At 42.5% G+C, this 26,511-nt stretch overlaps 1 protein-coding gene across 2 annotated transcripts in view; it reads left to right on the top strand.

Annotated features, from left to right (window-relative positions):
- The window catches only part of LOC124551327 (breast cancer metastasis-suppressor 1-like protein-A), a 76,957-nt gene that overhangs the window by 20,884 nt on the left and 29,562 nt on the right, over positions 1-26,511 (top strand). For both annotated transcript variants that reach the window (XM_047126342.1, XM_047126343.1), the window contains exons 4-5: positions 12,982-13,189; positions 23,861-24,242. In XM_047126342.1, coding sequence (XP_046982298.1) covers positions 12,982-13,189; positions 23,861-24,242 — 590 coding nt within the window. The remainder of the gene's footprint in view (positions 1-12,981; positions 13,190-23,860; positions 24,243-26,511) is intronic.

A 26,511-nucleotide genomic window follows, 5' to 3' on the forward strand; every position in this document is an offset into this window, starting at 1 on the left:
GTGTCCTATCAACCGATCCCTTCTTCTACTCAAGTTGTGCCACAAATTTCTTTCCTCCCCAATTCTGTTTAGTATGTCCTCATTAGTTGCACAACTACTCATCTAATCATCAGCATGCTTCTGCGGCACCACATTTCAAAACCTCTATTTTCTTCTTGTCTGAACTGTTTATCATCCATGTTTCAGTTCCATACATGGCTACACTCCATGGAAATACTTTCAGAAAAGATTTCCTGACACTTAAATCTGTATTCAATATTAACAAATTTCTCTTCGAAAATGCTTTTTTTGCCATTGCCATCCTACATTTTATTTATATTCTCTCTGCTTGAGCCACCATCATTTATTTTGCTGCACACATAGCAAAACTCATCTACTACTTGAAGTTTCTGGTTTCCTAATGTAATTTCCGTGACACCATCTGATTTAATTCAATTACATTCCATTATCCTTGTGTTCCTTTTGTTGGTGTTCATCTTATATCCTTGTTTCAAGATGCCATCTGTTCCATTGAAATGATCTTCCAAGTCCTTTGCTGTCTCTGACAGAATTCCAATGTCATCGGCAAACCTCAAAGATTTTATTTATTCTTTCTCAACTTTAATTTCTAGTCCAGATTTTTCTTTTGTTTCCTTTACTGCTTGCTCAGCATATTGAGTGAATAATGTTTAGGATAGACTACAACTCTGTCTCATTCACTTCTCAACCACTGCTTCCCCTTTCACGCCTTTCGACTCTATAACAGCCATCTGGCTTATTATGTAGAAGTTGTAAATAGTGGCCGCACGGGATTAGCCGAGCGGTCTAAGGCGCTGCAGTCGTGGACTGTGCGGCTGGTCCCAGTGGAGGTTCGAGTCCTCCTTCGGGCATGGGTGTGTATTTTTGTCCTTAGGATAATTTAGGTTAAGTAGTGTGTAAACTTAGGGACTGATAACCTTAGCAGTTAAGTCCCATAAGATTTCACAAACATTTGAACATTTTGTAAATAGTGTTTTGCTCCCTGTGTTTTATCCCTACCACCTTAAGAATTTCAAACGGAATATTTCAGTCGGCATTGTCAAAAGCTTACTATAAATCTGCAAATGCTATATCTGTGGGTTTGCCTTTCCTTAACCTGCCTTCTAAGATAAGTCATAGGGTCAGTATTGCCTCAAGTGCTCTTAAATTTCTTCAGAATCCAAACTGATCTTCCCCGAGGTTCGCTTCTACAAGTTTTCTCATTCTTCTGTGAAGAATTTGTGTTAGCATTTTCCAGCCATAACTTATTAAAGGAATAGTTCAGTAATATCCACAGCTCTTAGCACCTGTTGTATTTGGAATTGGATGTCTGAGGGTATTTTGCCTGTCTCATACACTTTGCACACCAGATGGAAGAGTTTTGTTGTGGCGGGCTCTCCCAAGGCTATCAGTAGTTCTGCCAGAATGTCGTCAACTCTTAGGGCCTAGTTTTTACCTGGGTATTTCATTGTCCTGTCAGATTCTTCTCGCAGTATCATGTCTTCCAGCTCATCTTCTTCTACATCATCTTCCATTTTAAGTTAATCTCTTTTGTACAGATCCTCTGTATATGTTGTGTACATAGTTCCGCGTAGTCAGCGCATGCACAACTTTCCCACTAGAGCGCGTCCCGCTAAGCACAACAGCGCAGGTGCAGCTCTCTTCCGTCTCCGCACTACGAGATGGCACTGCCTTAGAGACGGACCAAATTCTGATTCCGCCGATCCGCGTATTAAACGAGTGTACAGACCTCCGATTAGTCAGTCTGCACCAGTCTGTACCAGTCTGCATTAGTCTGTACCAGTCTATAGTCAAGTTTCAGTCTGCGCCTAATAAGATTGCCGTATTTCTGTACATAGCCATGAAGATAAATGAATAGACACTTTGTCAAGTATCAGAGATACGTGAGAATAAGATTAACATACTAAGACCAAAGGAACTTCAGATTGTCAATTGTAAATAGCATCCAGAATCAAGTTACGTAGGGTTTATGCTTGTTACTATTTTAATAAATGTGTGTGAAAATTAATCAAGTTCTGTTTAAAATTGGTCACCGTCAGTCTGCTACTCTAAGCGTGCAAGTGGCATTTCTATCGTCTGACCTAACGGCAGAAGATAAACACGCCATGGTAAGACCATGAGACATATTTCCGACACTCGCCTACTTCATTAGAGCGACAAGTCAAATAATCTGATGGTGTGTGTACCGAAGGTCTTACAGTGCGCACACCACAGTATACTCCTTCCACCTTTCAGCTTTCCCTTCTTTGCTTAGGACTGGTTTTCCATCTTAGCTCTCAATAGTCGTACAGCTGCTTCTCTTTCCTCCAAGGGCCTCTTTAATTTTCATGTAGATGGTATCTATCTTTCCCCTAGTTAAGAAAGCTTCTGATCGTTTCATTTGTTCTCTATCCATTCCTGCTTATACATTTTGCACATACTGTCAGTCTCATTTTTTAGACATTTGTATTCCCTTTTGCCTGCTTCATTTGCTGCATTTTTGTATTTTCTCCTTTCATTGCATAAATTCAGTCTCATGCATTGTTCAAGGATTTCTGTTAGGGCTTGTCTTTTTACACGTTTGATCATCTGCTGCCTTCTCTATATCTTCTCTCAAAGCTACCAATTTGTCTTCTGCTGAATCCCTTTCCCCTGTTCTAGTCAATCATTGCCTAATGCTCCCTCTGAAACTCTCAACAACCTCTGATTCTTTAAGCTTATCCAGGTCCCATCTCCCTAATTTCATCGTTTTAATCTGCAGCTCATAATCAGTAAACTGTTGTCAGAGTCCACATCTGCCTCTGGAAATGTCTTCCTTTTTAAAACCTGGTTCTGAAATCTCGGTCTTATAATTATATAATTAGTGTGAAACCTTCCAGTGTCTCTGGGTTTCTTCAATGTATACAGCCTTCTTCTAATATTCTTAAACCAAGTGGCAGTGATGATTAAATTATGCTCTGTTAAATTTTTCTCTATCTTTTGTCTCATCATACTTTTCTTCACTTTCTTCAGCTGGCATATAAACTTGTACTACTGTGGCGGGTATGGACTCCATTCTGTACTGAATTTATGATGAACCTATTCTATCATATGTAGCTAGTTCATGGACTGTTAAAAGGGTGGAAGAGAGCTGAGTGCAGGCAGCAAAGATAAAATTCTTAAGAGATGTCAAAGACAAGTCAAGAGAGATAGAATAAGAAATGAGGAGATCTGAGAATGGAAATGAATGTCAAAACTTCAGGACAATATAGAAACGACAAAGCTGAAGTGGTGACATATGATGAGAATGGGAGACGAACCCAGAAGATATACTTAAAAAAGGAGAGGTATGATATAGAGTCAGACAATAATAGAGGCTATTGGTTCACAACTTGACCCAGGAAGCTTGGAATGGTTGTTGAAGAAGAAAGAGTTGCAAAAGGATCCACAGACACAAAAAATTGTCTGGGCAGTAACATTTTACCCCATCGGCTCTCGTTGGATGAACTGAAATTTTCCATGTTTTGTTTCCATTAGCCATATAGTTCCAGCTGTGTCTGTGCAATTCTGAAGGTTACACTGGATAACTGTTGTATGAGGTACAATTATTGTTTACCTTTGATTGTGAAGTTTGATAATGTGGCCAACAGTGCATGATTAAACTATTGTATGTGTAATTTAATGGCTGCTCGGATGGGCTGTCCTTACGCATACATTTGAAAATGGCTTCTCAACTGAAAGTACATAAATGGAAACAAAAGGAAAAGAAATTTTATTTCACCTATTGACGACTATTGCATTAAAATGTTCTTAGTTAGACATAATACTCATTGCTTCGGTAACTGACAAAAAGATCACTTTTCATCCAAGCCTGGATTCAATCTGTGCTGCAGATAAGTCTGTTACCACAACTTTGATTCCAAAACAGTGGAAAAAATGGAAACGTTGGTGGCAGTAGTTCCGGGCAACCTTACATGACCCAGCATAATTACGAATAATCTGCAGAGAAGATCAAATTTTTTTGCCACTCAAAATGAAGTTCCTCTTTTCTCAGCTGAGCTATAATTAACTATGTAAACAAATGTATCACTAACCCATGCGCCACAGAGGAGTAATGGCCTGGCTGACAATGCTGCTGTATTAGACTTCAGCTGCAATGTGATCTGGGTTGTATGGTGCTTTTCTAGCAGACCCCATCAGAAATGCTGCAGTCAGGCTGTGGTTCTGTTTGCCTCTGGAGTCAGGGTTTTATCATATAGAAGAACCAAATGGTCCCTCATAACCCTAACACCTTTTCATGTCGGGGGCTCGTGTGCAAAAGTCTCTCTCCACATTGCTGGTGGCAGGGGTACTGTCAGGAGTGCCCCAGTGATAGTACTGCTCTTGTTCTCTAGATACATAAACAGTCTGACAGGGTGAGCAGCAATCTGCAACTGTTTGCTAATGGCACTGTAGCGTGTGGGAAAGAGTCATCGGTGAGTGACTGTAATACAGGGTGACTTGGATAGAATTATTGTTTGGTGTAATGAATGGTAGCTTGCTTTAAATGTGGGAAAATGGAAGTTAATGCAGATAAGTGGGAAAAATAATCCAGTACTGTATGAGTACAGTATTAGTGGTGTTCTGCATGACACAGACATCTTCGTTAAATATCTAGGCATTGTTGTTGTTGTGGTCTTCTGTCCTGAGACTGGTTTGATGCAGCTCTCCATGCTACTCTATCCTGTGCAAGCTTCTTCATCTCCCGGTACTTACTGCAACCTACATCCTTCTGAATCTGCTTAGTGTATTCATCTCTTGGTCTCCCTCTACGATTTTTACCCTCCAAGCTGCCCTCCAATGCTAAATTTGTGATCCCTTGATGCCTCAGAACATGTCCTACCAACCAGTTCCTTCTTCTTGTCAAGTTGTGCCACAAGCTCCTCTTCTCCCCAATTCTATTCAATACCTCCTCATTAGTTATGTGATCTACCCGTCTAATCTTCAGCATTCTTCTGTAGCACAGCATTTCAAAAGCTTCTATTCACTTCTTGTCCAAACTATTTATCGTCCATGTTTCACTTCCATACATGGCTACACTCCATACAAATACTTTCAGAAACGACTTCCTGACACTTAAATCTATACTTGATGTTAACAAATTTCTCTTTTTCAGAAACACTTTCCTTGCCATTGCCAGTCTACATTTTATATCCTCTCTACTTCGACCATCATCAGTTATTTTGCTCCCCAAATAGCAAAACTCCATTACTACTTTCAGTGTCTCATTTCCTAATCTAATTCCCTCAGCATCACCCGACTTAGTTCGACTACATTCCATTATCCTCGTTTTGCTTTTGTTGATGTTCATCTTATATCTTCCTTTCAAGTCACTGTCCATTTCGTTCAACTGCTCTTCCAAGTCCTTTGCTGTCTCTTGACAGAATTACAATGTCATCGGCGAACCTCAAAGTTTTTATTTCTTCTTCATGGATTTTAATACCTACTCCGAATTTTTCTTTTGTTTCCTTTACTGCTTGCTCAATATACAGATTGAATAACATCGGGGAGAGGCTACAACCGTGTCTCACTCCCTTCCCAACCACTGCTTCCCTTTCATGCCCCTCGACTCTTATAACTGCCATCTGGTTTCTGTACAAATTCTGCCTTTCGCTCCCTGTATTTTACCCCTGCCACCTTTAGAATTTGAAAGAGAGTATTCTAGTCAACATTGTCAAAAGCTTCATCTAAGTCTACAAATGGTAGAAATGTAGGTTTGCCTTTCCTTAATCTTTCTTCTAAGATAAGTTGTAAGGTCAGTATTGCCTCACGTGTTCCAACATTTCTACGGAATCCAAACTGATCTTCCTCGATGTTGGCTTCTACCAGTTTTTCCATTCGTCTGTAAAGAATTTGCGTTAGTATTTCACATCTGTCAACACCTGCTTTATTTGGGATTGGAATTATTATATTCTTCTTGAAGTCTGAGGGTATTTCACCTGTCTCATACATCTTGCTCACCAGATGGTAGAGTTTTGTCAGGACTGGCTCTCCCAAGGCCATCAGTAGTTCTAATGGCATATCTAGGCATAATGTTGCAAAATGACATAAGTTCAGTTTTACAGAAGTCATATTGTCAGTTTATTGGGAGAATTCTAAAAAAAGTGTAGATCATCTATAAAGAAGATTGCATATAGAACATATTTCTGACCCATTTTTGAGTACTGCTCAAGTGTTTGGGATCCCCACCAGACTGGATTAAAGGAAGACACCGAAGCAATTCGGGAGTGTGATAGTAGATTTGTAGCCAATAGGTTTGGTCAGCACACAGGGCAGAAGACAGTCTCTTCAACAAAACACTATGAAGGAAGGTTCAAGAACTGACATTTGTGACAGGCTGGAGAATGAATCTACTTTTTTAATGTACATCTCACGTAATGACCGCAAACTTGGGATAAATCGAGGCTCATATATTGGCAGCCGGCTGCGGTGGCCGAGCGGTACTAGGCGCTTCAGTCCGTGGGTAATGCCTTTAGGTTAGTTAGGTTTATGTAGTTCTAAGTCTAGGGGACTGATATCCTTAGACGTTAAGTCCCATAGTGCTTAGAGCCATTTGAACCATTTTCATATATTGGCATATTCAGTCATTTTTCATTTTCTATTTTTTCAAGTGGAACAGTAAGTGAATGACTGGCAGTAGTACAAGGTATTCGCCGCCATGCCCTGTATGGCAACTTGAAGAGTATGTATGTAGATGTAGATCTGAAATGCCTAGACCCTGCGAATGAAACATTAGGTGTACACCACTTTCCATTTGTGGGGGTAGTATTAAGGATGGTGCCAAGCTGCCCCCCTTTCATTCCACTTATTTCTGCTTATACCTAATAGAAAATGTTAATGCCTTTTGCTCTTAAAACAATACAAGCAACTCAAGCTCACCAGCTATGTTTCCTCTGCAATAGATAACCGCTATGTCTGCCCGAGTGTATCCTGCCTTGTTGAATTTATTATCTGGTTATTTGATTGCTTTAATTTTTTTTTCTTTTCTTTTTGTTGAAGATGAATAGGGTACAAGACTCTTTTATTCACCCTCATAAACAGAAAAGTGCCTTCAGTTTTTAATTTTGTCAAAGGGAAAATTCAGTTGAGGAAACTTAATGGGTGGTCACTACTTACTTTTGGGAAGCAAAACCAAAATTCTTTGTGCCCCCAGCAGAAAAACTTAAAAGTTGAAAATACTAATCCCAGCTGTTTGGGGTTGTGTGATCATTTTTCAGAGAGGAAAAAAAAGGAATGATTAGAGGAGGCTGGAAAGGCAGTTTTTTTTTTGCGGGGGGGGGGGGGGGGGGGGGTTCATGTCATACAGACCTCCCTCTTTCAGTCACTTTCACCTTCAACAACAGGTTACTTAGAATCTGAGTAAACTTGGCCCCCTTTTCTGCTTTCCGCAGCTAATCCCTCTCTCCACCCTGAAGAAGAAATTTGCATGTTTCTAAAGCTTAGATTAGTATTTGTAGATATGCAGTAATAGGAATTTACCCCTGAAAGTACGTTTTGGTCAGTCATTCTGTATCCCTGTAATATCAAGTTTTTAACGGCTTCTTCTGAGAAATCTCTGTTTTATTTCCATGTTTGCTAGTGTCTTTATTTTAATCATAAGATGTACTTTCTCTTCTCACATGAATGTGAAAATATCAGGAACGAGTGAATCCATGACGGCTTTATATATATTTATTATCCAGTCACATTAATGTGACCACCTAGCAAAAGCGTGAACAACCACCTTTTGCAGTGTGAGACATACATGAAGAGAGTCATTGAGGTTCTGGAAGGTGACCACAAGGATGTGGGGCCGTGCTGACTCCAGTGCACTGCAGCCAGCTGCACTGTGTTTCTCAGTAGAGGATCTGTGGCACGATTTAGGTTGCCTTGATTAGATGTAATTCTGGGGCTTTTGTGGTCAGGGGAGTACGGTAAACTCACCCTAGTGCTCTTGGAACCACACATGTACAGTGTGAGCTATGTGACAAGTTGCACTGTCCTGCTGGTAGATGCTGTCAAAAAAATACCACAAAAACATAACCCATACCATAAAGCTCCTTGTTGTTTGCAAGTTGTTTGCTTTAGACGTTTTACTCCATACACGCTAACAGCTGTCTGTCTGTCTGATGGAACGTAAAATGTAATTCGTCTGAAAAGGCCACCTCTCACTATTCAGTGGATGTCCAGTTGCTGTATTGGTGTACAAATTCCAGCCTTTGTCACTGATGAACAGCAGTCGGCACAGATGTATTGCGAATCGGGCACCTGCTGCAGAGGCCCGTTTGCAGCAACGGTTATCGAGGAGACACTGTCATTAGCCCCTCGGTTCATTTGGGCCATCTATTGTTTAACAGTTGCACACATATTGACTCGTACACATGTCTGACGCTTTCGTTAACGCTTATTGTCTGTGACCTGTGGTGTACCACAGTTGCCTTGGTGTTGGTTGTGGATAGAACCATTTTGCCATTTGTGGTATACTTTAACCATAGTGGCATGCAAACATTTTACAAACTGAGCTGTTCCGGAAATGTTTCTAGGCTTGGCCCGCAAGTCAATAATTGTGTCCTTTAGGATGTCAGATAAGCCACTCCATTTCCACATTATGATGACGACTGCACTGTTTTCTGCAACCCCTCACCCCAAGGAACAGTCTTTATATAATCTCCACTGCTTGTGCTGCCATCTGTGGTCTGTGAGTGGCTATTGCACATTGATGTCGAACACAGCTGGTGGTCACTTTAGTGTAACTGTATTGTGTATTACTTAGTTTCTACCGAGCGAGGATGCGCAGTGGTTAGCACACTGGCTTCACATTCGGGAGGATGACGTTTCAAAACTGCAACTGGCTATTCCGATTTAGGTTTTCTGTGATTTTCCTAAATTGCTTGAAGTGAATGCGGGGATGGTTCCTTTGAAAGGGCATGGCCGATTTCCTCCCATCCTTCCCTGATCCGATAGGGCTGATGAACTCGCCGTTTGGTCCGGCCGACCTACATAACTTCTGAGCCATTCACGTAGAGGGTAAAGATATTACACCACAGGTGTTAGATAAATTGTACAATGGTTGTGTAATTTTGATTAACTGACTATAGAAATATCCTGACCAGCCAAAACAGTATGACTCTCTGCTTAATAGTGTATTACTTGACCTTTCAAATGTAATACAGCAGTGATTGTGTTTGGATTTTACAAGACATTAGCGGGTTTCCAGAGGTACATGGCACCAGATGTCTCCACAGAAACTAGGCAATTCCTATAAATTATGGGCCGTCCATATGTGGGTGCTATTGTAGAGCCTGATAGTTTCAGGTCAGATAAATTTGGCGGTCGAGACATCGACACGAGTTCACTGCCGTGCTCCTCAAACTGCTGTATTGCAATTGTGGCCTTGTGACATGGACATTTATCCTTCCTGAAGATGTAATCACTGTCAGGCATGAAAACGTGAATGAAGGGGCTCGAGTTGTCTGCAGTAATTTTCAGTCGGCCCATAGCTGTCGCAGTGCCTCTAATACTACTGTTGGTTCCGTGGACGCTCAGATCATTGTTCCCCATAGCATTTCTGGACGCTGCCATCGAGCTGGCAAAAAAAGAAATTTAATTCATCTGGCCCGGTGAGATGTTTGCATTGATCCGCAGTCCAATCCTGATGATCCCGTACCCACTGCAATCGTATTTGACGATTCAGTTCAGTCAACGTGGGAACACGTGAGGAGGGCCATCCACTGCAGATCCCCACATTTTACAATGTGTACTGAACAGTGTGCTCCAAAACACTTGCACCAGCTCCAACATTGTACTCTGTCATCATATCTGTCACAGATTACCACCTATCCTGCTTAACACTGGGGGCAAGCTTCTGACCTCCACATTCTCTGATGAAACTTGGACATGTGACACTTTTCACATACTAGTGGTTTCATCATCCTTCAGCTACTTTCTGCAGATGCTCACGACAGTAGCACGAGAACAGCTGACTAACTTCGCCATTTCCTATACGCTCGTTCCTGGATGCCAGGTCGTAAGAAGCTGCCCTCGTCAGAGTTGCTTATGTCAGTGGGTTTCCCAGTTTGCACCCCGTGTCATCACTAGAGTGATTCCCCATTCATCTGTGCTGCACTTATTTACTTTCCTTACTTTTTGTCACATGCCCACAATGCCACCAGCCAGCATTTGATGCCTGGGGGAAGGAAGGGCAGTGGTTACAATGTTTAGGATCATTGGTGTATTTTGCTTATTTTGAGTCCAGCCTTATGATCTAATCACTGATCTTAGTTTTCCGTCATAAATGTAAGGTATTATAATTTTTTTTACAGTTTTCACTTTTTCATAAACAATATATTTCTGGATGTGCTGTGAATGAAAGTTGACACCAAGTTTCGATGGTGAGCATAATGCCATCCTTTTTGACATTAAGGGTGTGCTCCAGACCCCCAGGCCATACTATCAACACTGCCTACACGGTGGATGTTCTCAAAAGATGGAGAAAAATAGTCCTTCGGGTCCTGAAGGAGACGGATGCTACCTGGATGCTCCATTGTGACAACACTCCCGGCCACATCACTCCGTGGTTTCTCGGTGAAGCGTGAGTTCACAATACTGCTGCAACACCCTTACAGTCCCTATGTGGCGTCCTCTTTTTGTTTCTGAGGATCACGACCACCCTCATAGGACACTGTTTTGATGGCATTGATGTGATCTAACCTGCTGTGCCAACTACTCCAAATGAGGTTTCCATTGAGGCACTCCAGGACACATACTGTGCCTAGTAAAACCTGCTAGAAAAAAAAATGTAGATGCACAAGGGGTACTTTTTTTGCAATAGCATGTACATTATTTTCCGAACACACCCAGTATCATTGAGCACAGACTGTTGATGGATATGGATACACTGAATGGTTTTGACATGATGTACATTGCAGTCTCGGAGCATCCACTCCTCGGACTCTAAGGTATCACTGACTTTGCATTGCTACGTACACCTGAGGCAGTTCTCTCATTTTCTAATTATGCGTTTGTTTACCGACACTAGCATTACGTAACTCTTGTGCTCAAGAACTGTGCAGTTTAAAACATTTTCATGGTAGAAGCAAAAATTTGAGCACTTTGATCTGGATGATGATAAAGGGCTAAAATTTGTTTTCATTCCAAGAATTCTGCAAATATCAGGCATCAGCAGCTCTCTGGGAAGCATTTTGTGGTTGAAACTTCCTGGCAAGTTAAAACTACTTGCAAGAATGGGACGTAGATTTAGAAACTTGCCTAGCTGTCTGGGACAATTAGTGACCCACCCTGACAGCTTCACTTCAGTCAGTTTCTTTCTCCCATCTTCTACAGTTCACAGAGGCTTTCGAGCACACCTCAGTGGACTGGCACTTCTGAGAAAGGAAAAAGAAATGGCAGTGCCACAGCCAAGAGAATTGCCATAGAGTGTTTTGAATCTTCCTGGCAGATTAAAACTGTGTGCCAGACTGTTATTTGGAAACCATTTTTGGGGCCAAATGGCAGTCTGACTTACAGTGTTGTTCACCGTGATTGTTTTGGTCGTCCAGGTGTTACGGTGTGGGGAGGTGTACTGTTGCAGGGGGGTGATGACCTCCAAATCTTTGAACACTTTACACTCACAGTCAAAGTTGTTCTCACACTGTACTCCTTCCTCACATGGCACAGCGTAAGAAAGTGGTTCCCCAACTATAGTACTCTGTACTGCAATACTGCCTGTCAGTGAGGTCAGCGCCACTGTACGCCATGGATGTGTGGAGCTGCTTGTGCACATCCTCCAGGAGAGGTGGCAGCCCACAATATGTGCCTAGTATGCATAGCAGTATAGGCACAGGCAGATACTATACTGTATAACACATTCAAGTATGTCTGCTTGTATGTAGAAGTTGTGTGATTCCAACAATGTAGGAAATGGTGAGAGTGTTACTTATCGTAAAGAAGACAGTAAAGTTGCAGACAGGCACAATTAAAAGATACATACACAAACCTTTTGGCCACAGCCTCATCAGCAAAAGAGAAATTCACACCATTCGTACATACGAGCGAGCACACCTCGAGCTCACACGTCCGCTAACTCCTGCAGCTGGGGTCAGAATGCGATTGTCACACAGGTTGCAAGCAGTGGTCTGGAGGGGGAGAGGAAGAGGAAGGGATAGTAGTGGGAGGGGAGGAGGGGGAGAGGAGCTGCCTGGCAGTGTGTGCAGGGACTAGAATGCTGACAGGTGCAATATCAGGAGGTAATGGGGCAGTAATGCCATGCAACGAGCTCGGGAGAGTCACATTCGCTACCGATACGTGTGGACAGTACGAAGATTTTATCGACTGTGTGCAATTTATGGAGAGCACCTTTTATCCTTTGACTTCGTATAATGTTACTTGGCAATTTTATAACATGTTGCATAAGATCAGATGATGGCAGCATAAGACTGTCGAAACCGGTTATCTCGGAACTAAAATGTAGCTGCAGTTATTTTCTGCTAACTTACATTCTCCATACGTGCATAACATTTCTGTCTTCTCTTCATCACTGTACATTACACTCACACACACATTCAGCTGAATGACCGGGGTGCATTTTTCTCATGTTTCTATTTGTTTAGTGTCAACTCTAACAAGTGGACAAGTTCACTGTTGAAAAAACATATTGTTATTCGTACCTTTGTAACAAATAAAGTTACAAGGAACTCAGTCATACCAGTTAATGTCCACTGTTAGCTAAATAACATTTTTGATACATTTTTTAATTACAATTCTGAACAAAAAGATATTTGGGATGGTCAAGATAAATGGGGCACCCAATACGATAGCAACATTTTACATTTCTGAACATTTCTAATAAACTGAATCCAGTGCCCCAGTGTGCTAGACAGATTACCTCATGACCGTCCTACATCCCTCACTCCCTCCTTTGAGTTCCCTTCAAAAAATTTACGGCCGGACTGGAGCTGCAGATGTGATTGGGCGAGGGGTGTGTCGCAGGCTGTACCGCGAGCGCGTCACGCAGGTGGACACCAAGCTGTCGGAGGTGCGCAGCGGACGCGCCCAGGAGTACCTGCAGCCGCTGGAACAGCTGCAGCAGAACATGCGTGTGCGCACCGAGGTGGCGGGCATCCTGCGTGAGCTGCGCCTCGCCAACATCCAGAACAAGTTCGACGCCGAGGAGCTCGCCGCTCAGCAGAACCTCGAGGTGCGACACAAAGCCTTCCTCTCTCTCTCTCTCTCTCTCTCTCTCTCTCTCTCTCTCTCTCTTCCTTTCTTCTTCTTCTTCTTCTTCTTATTCTCTAACTGATTTGATATTTGATGCAGCCCACCACAACTTCATCTCCTTCACACACACATCATCTACAGTTGTTTCTTGTATAAATTCTAGTCTAGGAGCAAAGCAGTCAGCTTTGCATGATATTGTGAGACCCTAAAGAAACTCCACAGATCCATACAAAGCAAACAACATGGACTGCTGACACAGGGAGTCTGCCTCTTTCATGACAATGCCAGACTGCACTCAACTCGAGCAGTGCAAGAATTATTGACCTCATTGTGTTGGAATCTTTTAAACCACATACCTTACAGTTCAAATCGCATGCCTATTGACTATCATGTATTTCCTAAATTGAAGAAATATGTGGGTGGAAAACACTTTTCTGACAATGAGGAGATGAAAATCGAAACGGTTTAAGGATTTGGTGGGAGATATCTACAGGGTGGTCCCGAATTCATGGTACAAACTTTAATGGTAGGTGCAGGACATTGTAACAAGGATATATTGTATAGGAATGTATAGTCCCAGGTGACGCGGTGAGGCGTAAACAGGGGAAATAACGGCCGAAAGGAAAACGAAAGATTTTATTGAAATCGTTGTTGACAAGTGTCATGTTTACAGTAAGTGTTCAAAATTGCGTCCACCATGAGCGATACATGCTTGACAGCGTCGGTGCAGCGATTGGCGTACACGTTCAAAGATGCCTGGTATTTCACGCACACCTGCAGCAGCTACAGATATGCGAGCAACGAGATCCTCATCTGAGTCAACTGGAGTCTCATAAACAAGACTCTTAAGATGTCCCCATAAAAAGTAATCGAGGCAAGAGAAATCAGGAGATCGGGGTGGCCAAGGGACTGGTCCACCACGCCCAATCCATCTAGCACCAAACGTGGCATTCAGGTAATTCCGTACAGCAGTGCTGAAGTGTGCTGGCGCTCCATCGTGCTGAAACCACATGCGGTTACGAATGGCGAGCGGAACATCTTGCAGCAGTTCTGGTAACACTTCTTGCAGAAAAATAAGATAGCTTTCGCCACAGAGTCGCGTGGGTAGTAAGTATGGCCCAATCAAAAAGTCGTTCACAATACCAGCCCACACATTAATACCGAAACGTTGTTGATACGCATGTGGACGCGTTGCATGTGGATTATCTGTTGCCCACACATGGGAATTGTGCGCATTAAAGACACCCTCGCGTGAAAATGTCGCTTCATCTGTAAATAGCACATGACCTACGAAATCCGGCTGCAACGCACATTGCTGCAACAACCACTGGCAGAAGTTCACGCGAAGAGGATAATCTGCCGGATTCAATGCTTGTACTTTTTGAAAATGGAAGGGGTGTAAGCGATTTTCATTTAACACTCTGCATACAGTCTGATGACTCACATGTACGTCACGCGCAACAGTTCTTGTGCTTGACTCGGGTCTATCAGCCACTATGTTCAAGATGCGTTCTTCCAGTCTTGGAGTGCGTACAGCTCTTAATCGACCAGCGTCATGTCTGTTGACGTCGAACGTACCTGTTTCACAAAGTTGACGATGTAACCGTTGAAAAATTCTATGATCCGGCATTCGTCGATTAGGATACTCCGCGCGATACATTCGTAACGCAGCTCTGGCGTTACCATTTGCACGGCCGTACATGTAATGCATGTCTGCTTTTTCTGCATACGTAAAGTCACCCATCGTCTACGGCAGCACAATTGTGAATGGCGCTTGTCCCTACTGCGATACATCATGTTCATCTACTGCCCTCTACCGGCAGTGACACCAACCGATCACTCCATTTCTCTTTCCCCTGTTTACGCCTCACCGCGTCACCTGCGACTATACATTCCTATACAATAAATCCTTGTTACAATGTCCTGTACCTACTATTAAAGTTTGTACCATGAATTCGGGACCACCCTGTATAATGGAGATTGATAAAATGATTGAAGTAAAAGGTGATTATTTGACAAAATGATGTAATACCTATGCTGCTGTTCCTGTATGTTTCATTGAAATATGTGTATTTGTGTTTTTGTAAAAAGCTTTCTAGATATCATTTATAGTATGACTTTTCTCAATGTAAATGAAGTTTATATTGTTATTTGCAGCAACTGTGTTACAAAGTATTTTGATGGAATATTATTTCTTAAACGACAAAATCATTTTTTGTATGTATCTTGTTTTCAGTATTAGCTGAGCTTGTAGTTATAAAAATGCAGACAAATACTAATGCAAATAATGAAGCATTTATGGTGACCAACAGAAATTTCAGAAACCTAACTTACACAAAACTCTGCACTCCTCACTCCTGATATTTTAATAATCATAAATTGAGGCGATAAAGTGGATTCATTGTTTCTAGACTTTCAAACTGCCTTTGATTTCATGCTGCAACAGTGTCTATTTAAGAAAGTGCCTTTTTATGAGTCATCTAGCCAGATTTAAACTTTCAAAGAATGAACTTTCCAGAAAGCTAGACAAATCAAGGCATGTACAGATAAACAAATCAAGGATTGTACAGAGACATCCAAACAAATTGAACCCATAATCTGCAAACCACTGTGAAGTGCATGGCAGAGGGTACTTCCCTTTGTACTAGGTATTAGGGCTTTATCATGTTCCATTCATATATGGAGTGCAGGAAGAAGGATAACTTAATAAATGCCTCTGTGTGAACTTAAATTAATCATACAGACGTAATGTACCTAATAGATATTTGCCCATCCACACATTACTCGCACACACTAAGGTGACAATTCCCTGTAAGAGTTTGGGCAACCTGTGCGCGTTCGCACAGATGAAGGTCAGTGGCTGGATAGACTTTAACTACATGTATATGAAGAAAGTAACTGTTCTTGAAAGAACAGATACCACTGATGACCATGCAGCTTCTCTAGAATAAATGGTAATTTATTGAAACCCTCACCTGCCGACAGGTGTTGTTGATATACCTCGATGGGGACAGCTGAAAATGTTTCTTTGTATGTGTTCCCCTTTAGTCCTATGCAGCACAGATCCAACATGCTTGAGCAATGTTCTAAGATGGGTCACATAAGTGTTTAGTAAGCAGTCTCCTTTGTACATTGATTGCATTTTCTAGTGTTCTAGCAATGAAATGAAGTGAGATCCCTACCTTACCTATGATTTGAGCCCGGGTGATCTTTATGTTTCATAGCTCTACAAATTGCTACACCAATGTATTGATATGAGTTGAGTAGTTCCAGTTGTGCCTCTGATATTTTAGTCATGGGTTACAACTTTTTTTTCTTTTTTTGTTTTGTGAACTGCAAAATTTTACATTTCTGAACATTCAAAGCAAATTGCCAGTCATTTCACAGCTTTGTAACATTATCACAATCTGACAGAATTTTACTACAGCCTTTTTCAGACAATACTTCATTATAGATAACTGCATCACCTGCAAACAGTTTGAGATTACTATTAGTATTGTCTGCAAAGTAATTAATGTATAATATCAATAGCAAAGGTCACAATCCCCCCCCTCTCCATGTTTTTAACCGCCACCCTGCACTGGAAAACTGCATTTATTATAAACAGATGCGTGCAAAGTGTCGTCGAGTTCTTCAGAATAGCAAAAGAGCTAGTTGGATTTTGTTCACTAGTTCTTTTAACAGTTCCACACCTTACTCTATTGTGTGGTCCAACCTCCAATGGTTGTCTGGAACCAAGATCGATTCCCCCATTTCCGGCCTGACAGTAAGTGCCGCTGTCATCGTGGATCCTGTTGCTATCTCCAACACCTTGGCCCGCCATTTTGCGGAAGTTTTGAGCTCTTCCCACTATCACCCTGCCTTTATCCATAGGAAACAAGTGGAGGAGGCTTGGGCGATAGCCTTCTCTTCTCCGAACCGTGAGTGCTACAACGCCGCCTTCACTATAAGGGAGCTAGATCATGCTCTCAGTTCATCCCAGTCCTCCGGCCCAGGGCCAGACGCTATCCACATTCAGATGTTGCAGCAACTCTCTCTTGTGGGCAAGCTCTTTCTGCTTAACACGTACAACCGCATCTGGGCTGAGGGCACATTTCCTGGATGACGCTGGTGTGAAGCCACAGTCATACCCATACATAAGCCCGGTAAGGACAAAAGCCTTCCTTCTAACTGCCTGCCGCCCCATCTCTCTTACCAGCTGCGTTTGCAAGGTGATGGAATGTACGATTCATGCTCGGCGGGTGTAGTGGATTGAAACTCGCCATTTACTCACAAATGCACAGTGTGGATTTGTAGTACAGTGTTCTGCAGGTGACCATCACGTTACTTTGTCCACCCATGTCATGAATGGTTTTCTGCGAAAATCCCAGACTGTGGCTGTCTTTTTCTATTTGGAGAAGGCCTACGACACCTGCTGGAGAACTGGTATCCTCCGTGCTCTTTACACGTGGGGCATCCATGGGTGCGTGCCCTGTTTTCTTTGGGCATTTTTACATGACCGAGTTTTCAAGGTGCTGCATTGTCGGCCACCTTTATCCACAAAAATGGTGTGCCTCAGGGTTCCGTCCTGAGCGTCATCCTCTTTGCTATCACCATGGCCTGTCTCCCGCCGGGCGACTCCGGTTCCCTTTTTGTTGATGATTTTTGCCATCTATTGCAGTTCTCCACAGACCTGTCTCACTGAGTGGCATGTTCAGCACTGTCTTGATTTCTTCAGTCCTGGAACTTCGCCAATGGCTTTCACTTTTGCACTGACAAAACTGTCTGTATGAATTTCTGGCGGCGCAAATGGTTTCTGCCACCAGCTCTCCATCTTGCGCCTCTTGCCCTTCCATTCATTGACACTACGAAATTCCTGGGGCTCATGCTCGATAGGAAACACTCTTGGTCCTCCCATGTCTCTTACCTGGCAGTCCACTGTACACAGTCTCTCAATGTCCTACGTGTCCTCAGTGGTACTTCTTGGGGTGCCGATCGAACCACCCTCCTCCAAAACTCGACTATGGGTGCTTTGTTTATGCATCTGCACGCCCATCCCTTTTACGCCGTCTCAACACTATCCATGATCATAGCATCCGTTTGGCGACGGGTGCCTTTTACACAAGCCCGGTTGAGAGTCTGTATGCTGACGCTGCTGACCTATCACTGTCCTACCGCCGTGACTTTCTCCTCAGCAGGTATGCATGCCGTTTGTCTGCCATGTGTGGCCATCCTTACTATGCCCCCTTCTTTGATGATTCCTTTGATCGTCTCGCCACTTGCTATGGCGGCTTAACTTCACGCTGTGTGCAACTATCCCCGTGGGTGTGCCCCCTTCACCACCTGGACTTCATGAAGCGGCCCATGTTAACCTCGGCCTTCATTCGCTTCCAAAGGACACTACTCCAGCCTCGGTCTGTAGCCTTCAGTTTCACGACCTTCGCATGGATTTTAGCGGTAGTACCTTTGTATACACTAATGGCTCTCGGACTGACTGTGGGGTTGGGTGTGCATTCATCATTGGCACCCGTGTCTTTCAATATTGGATTCCGGCCCACTCCTCACTATTTACAGCTGAGCTGTGGAGTACATCCGGCGACACAGCCTTCCCAATTGTGTCCACTGCTCAGACTCATTCAGCACCCTCCACAGTCTCTTTGACTGTACACTGCTCGTCCCTTAGTGCTGCGGGTACAGGAAAACTGTCACTTGCTCACTCTTGGTGGAGCCAATGTCATGTTTCTGTGGGTCCCTGGTCATGTCAGTCTGCCAGGAAATCACGCTTCTGGCACTGCTGCCAAGGCTGTAGTCCTCTTACCTCAGCCCTCGAATACCTCTGTTCCCTCCGATCACCTCTGCATCATTGCCGTCTGTCAGGAGGTGGTGTCCCTTTGGCATTGCCAATGGTCCTCCCTTCACGGGAATAAGCTTTGGCATATTAAGCCTCTCCCAGCGCCTTGGACGACCTCCTTTCGCACCTCCCACCAAGAGGAGATTACTTTAACTCGGCTGCGTATTGGGCACTGCCTTTTTAGCCATCATCATTCGCTCAGTGGCACTGCCCCACCACTTTGTACGCATTGTGCCCAAATTTTAACTGTCCGCCACTACCTGCTGGAATGCCCTTTTTTTACTAACTTACGTTCCATCTTGGGTTCGCCATCTGATTTATCGGCTGTTTTAGCAAATGACATGCGGGCTGTTGCCTGTGTTTTACTTTTTATCCACCAAAACAATATGGTGAAGGCCATTTAATTTTTAGTTTTGAATCTCCATTTTTGTATAGTGTTTTTTTTTTAGTCCTTTTTCCATGTGCCTTGTTTAGATGTCTCCTATTCATCCCATTGGGATTGACACATAGTCATTTCCCTTGTCTCTGTGTTTGCGTTCTATAGTTTTGACTTGGGCGTGTATGACCACAGTTGTTTTTTGTGCCCTAAAATAAAACAAACAAACAACACACCTCCCTGGATGCACCTGTAGTTTCTTCTACATTCATTGATGGCTCTCCATCCAACATAAGTTGCTGTACCCTCTCAGTGACAAAATCCTCAATCCATTCACAGATTTCACCAAGATCATTGTGTTTTTTTATACAAGTTTGTTCATTCGTAGGATATGATAAACAAAGAAAATTTTATGCTTCCTGCCCATCACCCCAAACTGTATGCACAATGACCTCAATAAATGGGAATGAAAATTTATAATAAATTAGAACCCAAGTTAATGCAAGTCATGTAGGTTGAACTGGAAATTTGAGATGGATACAAATATCTTTTTAGTGTTGTTATTTATTTTAGTACTATTATTTACAAGCATAAAAACCATGGTAACCATATTATAAATTTTTGACATGTCTCCCGTATGCAAACTAATTGGATTGTAAATGTACTTCATGAGATGAATAAGCCACAATTCCACACATAAAGGTTTTGGACGTATGTTCTCAAAGCAATTTTAGCTGAAATGTGAGTTTACTTGGCACACAGAGGAAATACCTGTATGCATTACTAGAATTTCATCCGATCTTGTGAGAGATCCTTCAGAAATACTATCCTATGGTATTGCCCTCCTGACAGCCAAAAGTATTTCATTCAGCCTATCTCTATCTATAGCCTATGCTTTATTTTACAGTTATGCAGTAATCGCTTTTTCTTTAGAAGTTTCTTTGCTGTGACTGTATACTATGGAAAGTTCCTCCTATCATGGACTATTTTACTGGGTACCTATCTTTCCAGCGCATGGTCAGCTATTCTTTTAAACTTGAACCATAGCTCTCCATCTTGCTCCTCTCCAGAGCTAAATGTTTCAAATTCCTCATTGAGATATAACATACGGAAATGTGACACTTTGCTGAAGGTATAAACATATACACTCGTAATTCCTACACACTAATCTGTTTATTTACAAAGAGAAGGAAATTACAATGTTGCACTGTGTACTATCCCTTACGCATTGTTTGACTGTTTGTGCAGCAGAATTGTAGATTTAGATATTTGGATTATTTGGCCCCATAAAGTTGTACATTTTGTGGATTACATTTTAAGTGTGAGATCTTGCAGGCTGTTGTTCAAATGTCTTGGAATTTTAACTCTTCAATTTCTGCAGATATACTCTCTCGTGGGATTTGTGGTAAATAAAGTGAGCATCAATTAGGTGGGAAAATGATTTCCACTTCTTTAACATTGTACAGAAAAAATATACATTATTCTGTGGGTTTCATTTTCAGCTTATTTCTAGCACAACTGAGAAATTTGAATAGATTTACAAATCTGTGTTGACACTCTTCCTTGTGGCCAAATACTTTTATTCTGTGCGGGAGTATCTCACAGTAGTTTATCAGAGTCACGCATTGCAACATATTATTTACTGTTGTTGTCATTGTTGTGGTCTTCTGTACAAAGATTGGTTTTTGATCCAGCTGTCCACATTAGTCTATCCTGTGTGAGCCTCTTCACCTGTGTGCAGCTGCTGCAACCCATGTCGATTTGAACCTACTTACTGTAAACAAGTCTTTGTCTCCCTGTGAAGTTTTTAACCCTGCCCCTCCCCCCACCACCACACACCCACACACATACGCATTCTTCCTCCCACTACCAAATCAACAATTCGTTGAGGCCTTCTCTTGTTTTAGTCAGGTTGTGTTATAAATTTCTTTTCTTGCCAATCAAATTCTATATTATGTCATTAGTTACCCAATCTGCACATCTAAAATACAGCATTCTTCTGCAGCACCACATTTCAAAAGCTTCTGTCATTGTCTGTGCTGCTTATCGTCCATGTAACACTTCTGTACAAGGCTACATTCGAGACAAATAATTTCATAAAAGGCTTTCTAACACTTAAATGTATAATGAATGTTTACAAAATTCCTCCTTTTAAAAACATTTTTCTTACTATTGCCCGTCTTCTTTTTGTATCTTGTCAGTTATTTTCCTGCCCAAATACCATAATGCATCTATGACTGATAGTAAAAATCTTATGAGTTGTTAAGGTATATCACATTCCTCTTCAAAATTCTAAAATATGAGGGCTACCCAGAAAGTAACAGATGTTTTGAAATAAAAAATTAACAATATGAAAAATAATTTTTATTATATACATTTTAAAGGTACAATCTTACGCTATTTTTCTCCATAATCGCCATCCAAATTGAGGCAGTTTATCGGTCACTGGTTTATACGGCACGCAGCTCCATAGGAGCTCTCGGGTACGATTGACTGTGTGTGGACTTGTGTTGTCATGAAAAAACAACGTTTTTGCACTATGTTGTGCCACGTTCAAGGAACTCGACAAGAATCACTCTCTTAGTGTCCCAGAACACAGTGGCCATGATCTTTCTTGCTGACAGTGTTTGCAAACACTTCCTTGGTTTCTTGGAAGTATTTGGGTGTCCCCATTCCATCCACTGCCTTTTTGTTTCACAATAGACACGATTCATCCAAGCCTCATCCCCAGTTGTGATACAATTGATAACTTTTTTACCATTTTTCTTATAAACTTCGAGGAAGGTCAGTGCTGCAGCCAGTCCTTATTTTGTGTGGTCTTCTGTTAGGATTTTGGGAACTCACCAGGCACAAAACTTTTGGACCAAGTTTCTCCACCACAGTTTCATGCATCAAACTCTTTCAAATATGGGGTAAATGTTGCAAAAGTTCCATAATAAATTTCACAAATTTTGTTGTTGATTTTCATCAGCAGTTCGTCAGTCACAAGGCAAGGCCTACCACTGCCGTCCTCTCTGTGAACATTTGTGCACCATTTCTAAAATCACTCCACCGTTGCCTCGCTCAGCTTTCACTCGTTATTCCTTTCCAGTACACACCATAAATGAGAGTTGAGATAAATTTCAATTGTTTTGCAGTTTTTTTGCCAACAAAAACTTAATCACAGCATGCACCTCACAAATGGCACGATTTTCTTTTGCAGCACACATTTTATCATCTCACAAAAAGCAAAGTAGCAGATACACAGATCACACACTACAATTGATGGATGTGTATTGAGTGTAGGAACATTACAAGGTGATGGTGGTGGCTGCATCCCCACCCCACTGCTGTGATAAACCAAAACTTCAGTTCCTTTCTTAATAGCCCTCGTAGTTGATGTTTTGATTCGTATCCTGTGATTTTTGGTCAGATGTCCCTGAGTGGCTGAACACTGTTGAGCACTTCCATGTACAAAAGGCTATTTTCCTATAATTTTCCAGAGAGATGGAATTATTGAGTGAAAATTCAGGCTCTCAGTGGTAGGCTGTCATCATTGGGTAAATACTAACAGCAGGTGGTGAAAGAGAGGGGAATGTTATCAGACTATTATTGTTGTCGTGTCACTGAGGTGGCTTCTCAATAGTCATTTACATTCCTTGTGTGCCGTGACTGTGTGTTTACTTCATTTACAGCCCAAAAACTCGGAAAATTGTACCATCTGTGACAGTAGCCATGAAAGCCTACAGTCGCATCAACTCCTTTTAGTGTCTCATTCCTAATCTTCTTCCCTCAGCATCGCTTCACACTTCTGTTGATATTTATCTTATCACCTCTGTTAGACACACTAATGGACTCTTTTCAACAGGTGCTTCAAATCCGTTACCATCTCCTAGGGAATAATGATATTTACTATTTGTCAATGAAAATAATTGGTGTTTTAAAATATAATACAATTGAAGAGAGAAAAAATTTACTCACCAGACGGCAGCAGGAGAAAACACACACAAATGGTACAGAAATGCACAAGGTTTCAGAGCTAATGGCTCCTTCTCCTGCTAGAAGGGTTGAAGAGAGAGAATGTGGGATTTTCCTTAACTCTTTTTCCTTTCCTAAACCTCACGACTCTTTGTCCTCCCTCATTCCTACTCTTCAATCCTTCTGCCAGGAGGAGGAGGCACTAGCTCTGAAAGCTTGCGCATTTTCCATTTTCATACCCTTTTTGTGTGTTTTCTCCTGCTACCACATGATGATAAAATATTTGTTTGTAATGTATTGTAAATCCTTTTTGTGTTTAATTTGTGTAACCTATTTTATTTTATTTCCTTTTGGCTTTCTGTGAATTATGTAGTGGTTTTTTCCATGGCCATAGATTTCACTGAGAAAGCTTGATGAATTAAATTAAAATTATTCTGAATAAAATCATAGAAATGGACAGAAAAAGTTAATGACTGCACACATTTCAGAGTGAGAAGTCACTCCTCTGGGACTCGATCCAGAGTGACCTGGAGGAAAAAATCCGTCGCCTAGAGGAAGACCGGAACAATGTCGACATCACTGCCGACTTGTGGCTCGTGGAGCAGTCGGCATCAGCTGGTGGACTTACTGGCAGCGGTCGCAGTGGGTCGGGCAGCCGCCGGCACGGTTCGAGCGCCGGTGCCGACTGCGTGGGGGCTGGCGGGTGCGGCAACGGTGCGGGAGGTAGTGGCGGCAGTGGCTCAGGGTCGAGGCGGAAACCTGTGTCCGTGTCGGGTCCGTACGTCGTGTACATGCTGCGAGACACGGACATCCTGGAAGACTGGACGGCAATCAAGAAGGCCCTCTCCGTGTCCAAAAGAAAGTCTGAATGTGAGTTGTGTCCTGTAACTCCCAGATCTACAGATCTGTTTATCTGTCTTTCTCACTGACACCTGGGCTAATATCTGCTTTTTCTTTATTGGTCTCCTGACTGGTTTCATACAGTCCACTACGATTTTCTCCCAAGGACCAAACTCTTCATCTGAAGGTGCTTATTGTATCTCTCAGACTTAATTACTTGTTCTATATATTCCTGTCTCTGTCTTCACCTATACTTCCTGCTGACTTTTTGCTTCATTTAGTACCACAGAATTTATTCCCATATATCCTGTCCCTTCTTCTACTCAGGATCTCTCCACAGGTTTCTTTTTCACTGATTTTGCAGAGGAATTCTTCATTCCTTATCTTATCGGACCACTTTATTTTCAGCATCACTATGTAAAACCACATTTCAGACAACTAATTTCTTAGTTCAGTCACTAGACCACTTGCCCACAAAAGGCAAAGGTCACAGTTTCAAATACTATTCTGGCACACAGTTATAATCTGCCAGGAAATTTGGCTTCAGATGTTCAGCAAATGTTGCTAGGCACAGACCTCTGCAGCAGGCACCCGGTTTACACACCCATGCCGACTGCTGTTTGTTGGCGTCAAAGGTCGGAATGTGCACACCATTACTTCAGCTGGACGTCCACCAAATGGCGACAGGTGGCCGTTTCAGGTGAATCGTATTCTATGCTCCATCAGACGTGGCCATTAGTGTGTACAGTCCCGCAGCAATCTTCCGAAGAGGGTGTGTTATTGTCTGGAGAATATTTTTACAGCATTCCCTTGGTGATCTCATCATTCTGGAAGGCACATTGGATCGACCCAACTATGCACGTATCCTGGAGGATCGTGTCCTTCCCTACATGCAGTTTGTTTCTTCCTCGGCACAATGGCATCGAGCAGCAAGACAATGCAACATGTTACACAGCTTGCACTGTATGTGCACGGTTTGAAAAGCACCATGATGAGTTTGCTGTACTCTCCTGGTTATCAAACTGCCCAGATTTAAACCCAACTGAGAATGTGTGGGACCTCTTCAATTAGGATGTACAAGCCGTGGATTCGCAACTGAGAAACCTAGCGCAGCTGGCCACGATACTGAATCGACATTGCTCCGCATCCCTGTCGGTGCCTTCCAGAGCCCCATAGACTCTCTTCTTGCACGTCTCAAGCGCGCCACCCAGTACAAATAGATTTTTCAAGTTTTTCATAGGTGAGGTCATGTTAATGTGAGTGGACTGCGTATTTCCTTCATTGCTGTTTTGTAACACAAATTGATCAGTAGAGGAGAAAAACTGCCTGCCTGCCTGCCTTATGTCATTTTTTGTCTAACCTTTTCTGAATGTTACGTATTTTCTGAAGATTTCAAACGTATCAGGCCGTTTTATATTGTTGGACGTCATTTCTACGTTAATCACTCTGCTTGATTAATAATGTATTATGCAGCTGTCAATAACCCAATGTGTAAACATAATTCACATATATACTGCCAAGCAACATTTCAGTAACCACATCCAAGGTATAGGGCACACACAGTGTACAGCCCATTACATTAATTAGTAATGTACACTAACATTGCTGAAATTGAAACACACAAAAACAGCAGCCTGAATGAATCCAAACACAAGGGAGTTGAGCTATTATAAGAGGGGGGGACCCAAAAGTAACCGGAATCGTGATGCTGCACATCGTGTACTTGTAGTAGCAGGTTGCGCCACCAGAGGGTTGTAGTAGGAGCTCTGCTGAGTCATTCTGCCACGCGGCGTCACCCAACAGTGAGAAGTGTGGTTGCTTTGGCAGTTCTTTGAGTGGGCGTGCAGTGCAGACGTGACACTAGGAAATGGCTAGTTCTTACGAACAACGTGCAGCAGTGAAGTTTCATTTCTTGCTCGGGAAAAACGCAGCAGAAACTGTTGCAATGGTTCAGACAGCCTACAAAGACCATGCTCTTAGTAAAACGCAAGTGCACGAATGGTTTTCTCGGTATAAAAAGGGAGATGTGGTGGTTGAAGATCAGCTCCGTTCCGGTCGACCTCCAACTGCTCAAAGCGAAGACAACATCAACAAAATCCGTGATCTTATCAGTGAAGATTGACGCAGGACAATCGACCAACTCGAGAACTTGTCCGGGCTGTCCCGGAGCTCAATTCAGCACATCTTGACCATCGATTAGGGGATGCGAAGAGTGGCAGCAAAATTAGAGCTGAATCTTCTTAACGGAGATCAAAGGGATCGTTGCGTTCAAGCCTGTCTTGAAATGAAGGACGCGTTC

The sequence above is a fragment of the Schistocerca americana genome, chromosome 9 (genome assembly GCF_021461395.2).
Source record: "Schistocerca americana isolate TAMUIC-IGC-003095 chromosome 9, iqSchAmer2.1, whole genome shotgun sequence".
NCBI classification, from domain to species: Eukaryota; Metazoa; Arthropoda; class Insecta; order Orthoptera; family Acrididae; genus Schistocerca; species Schistocerca americana.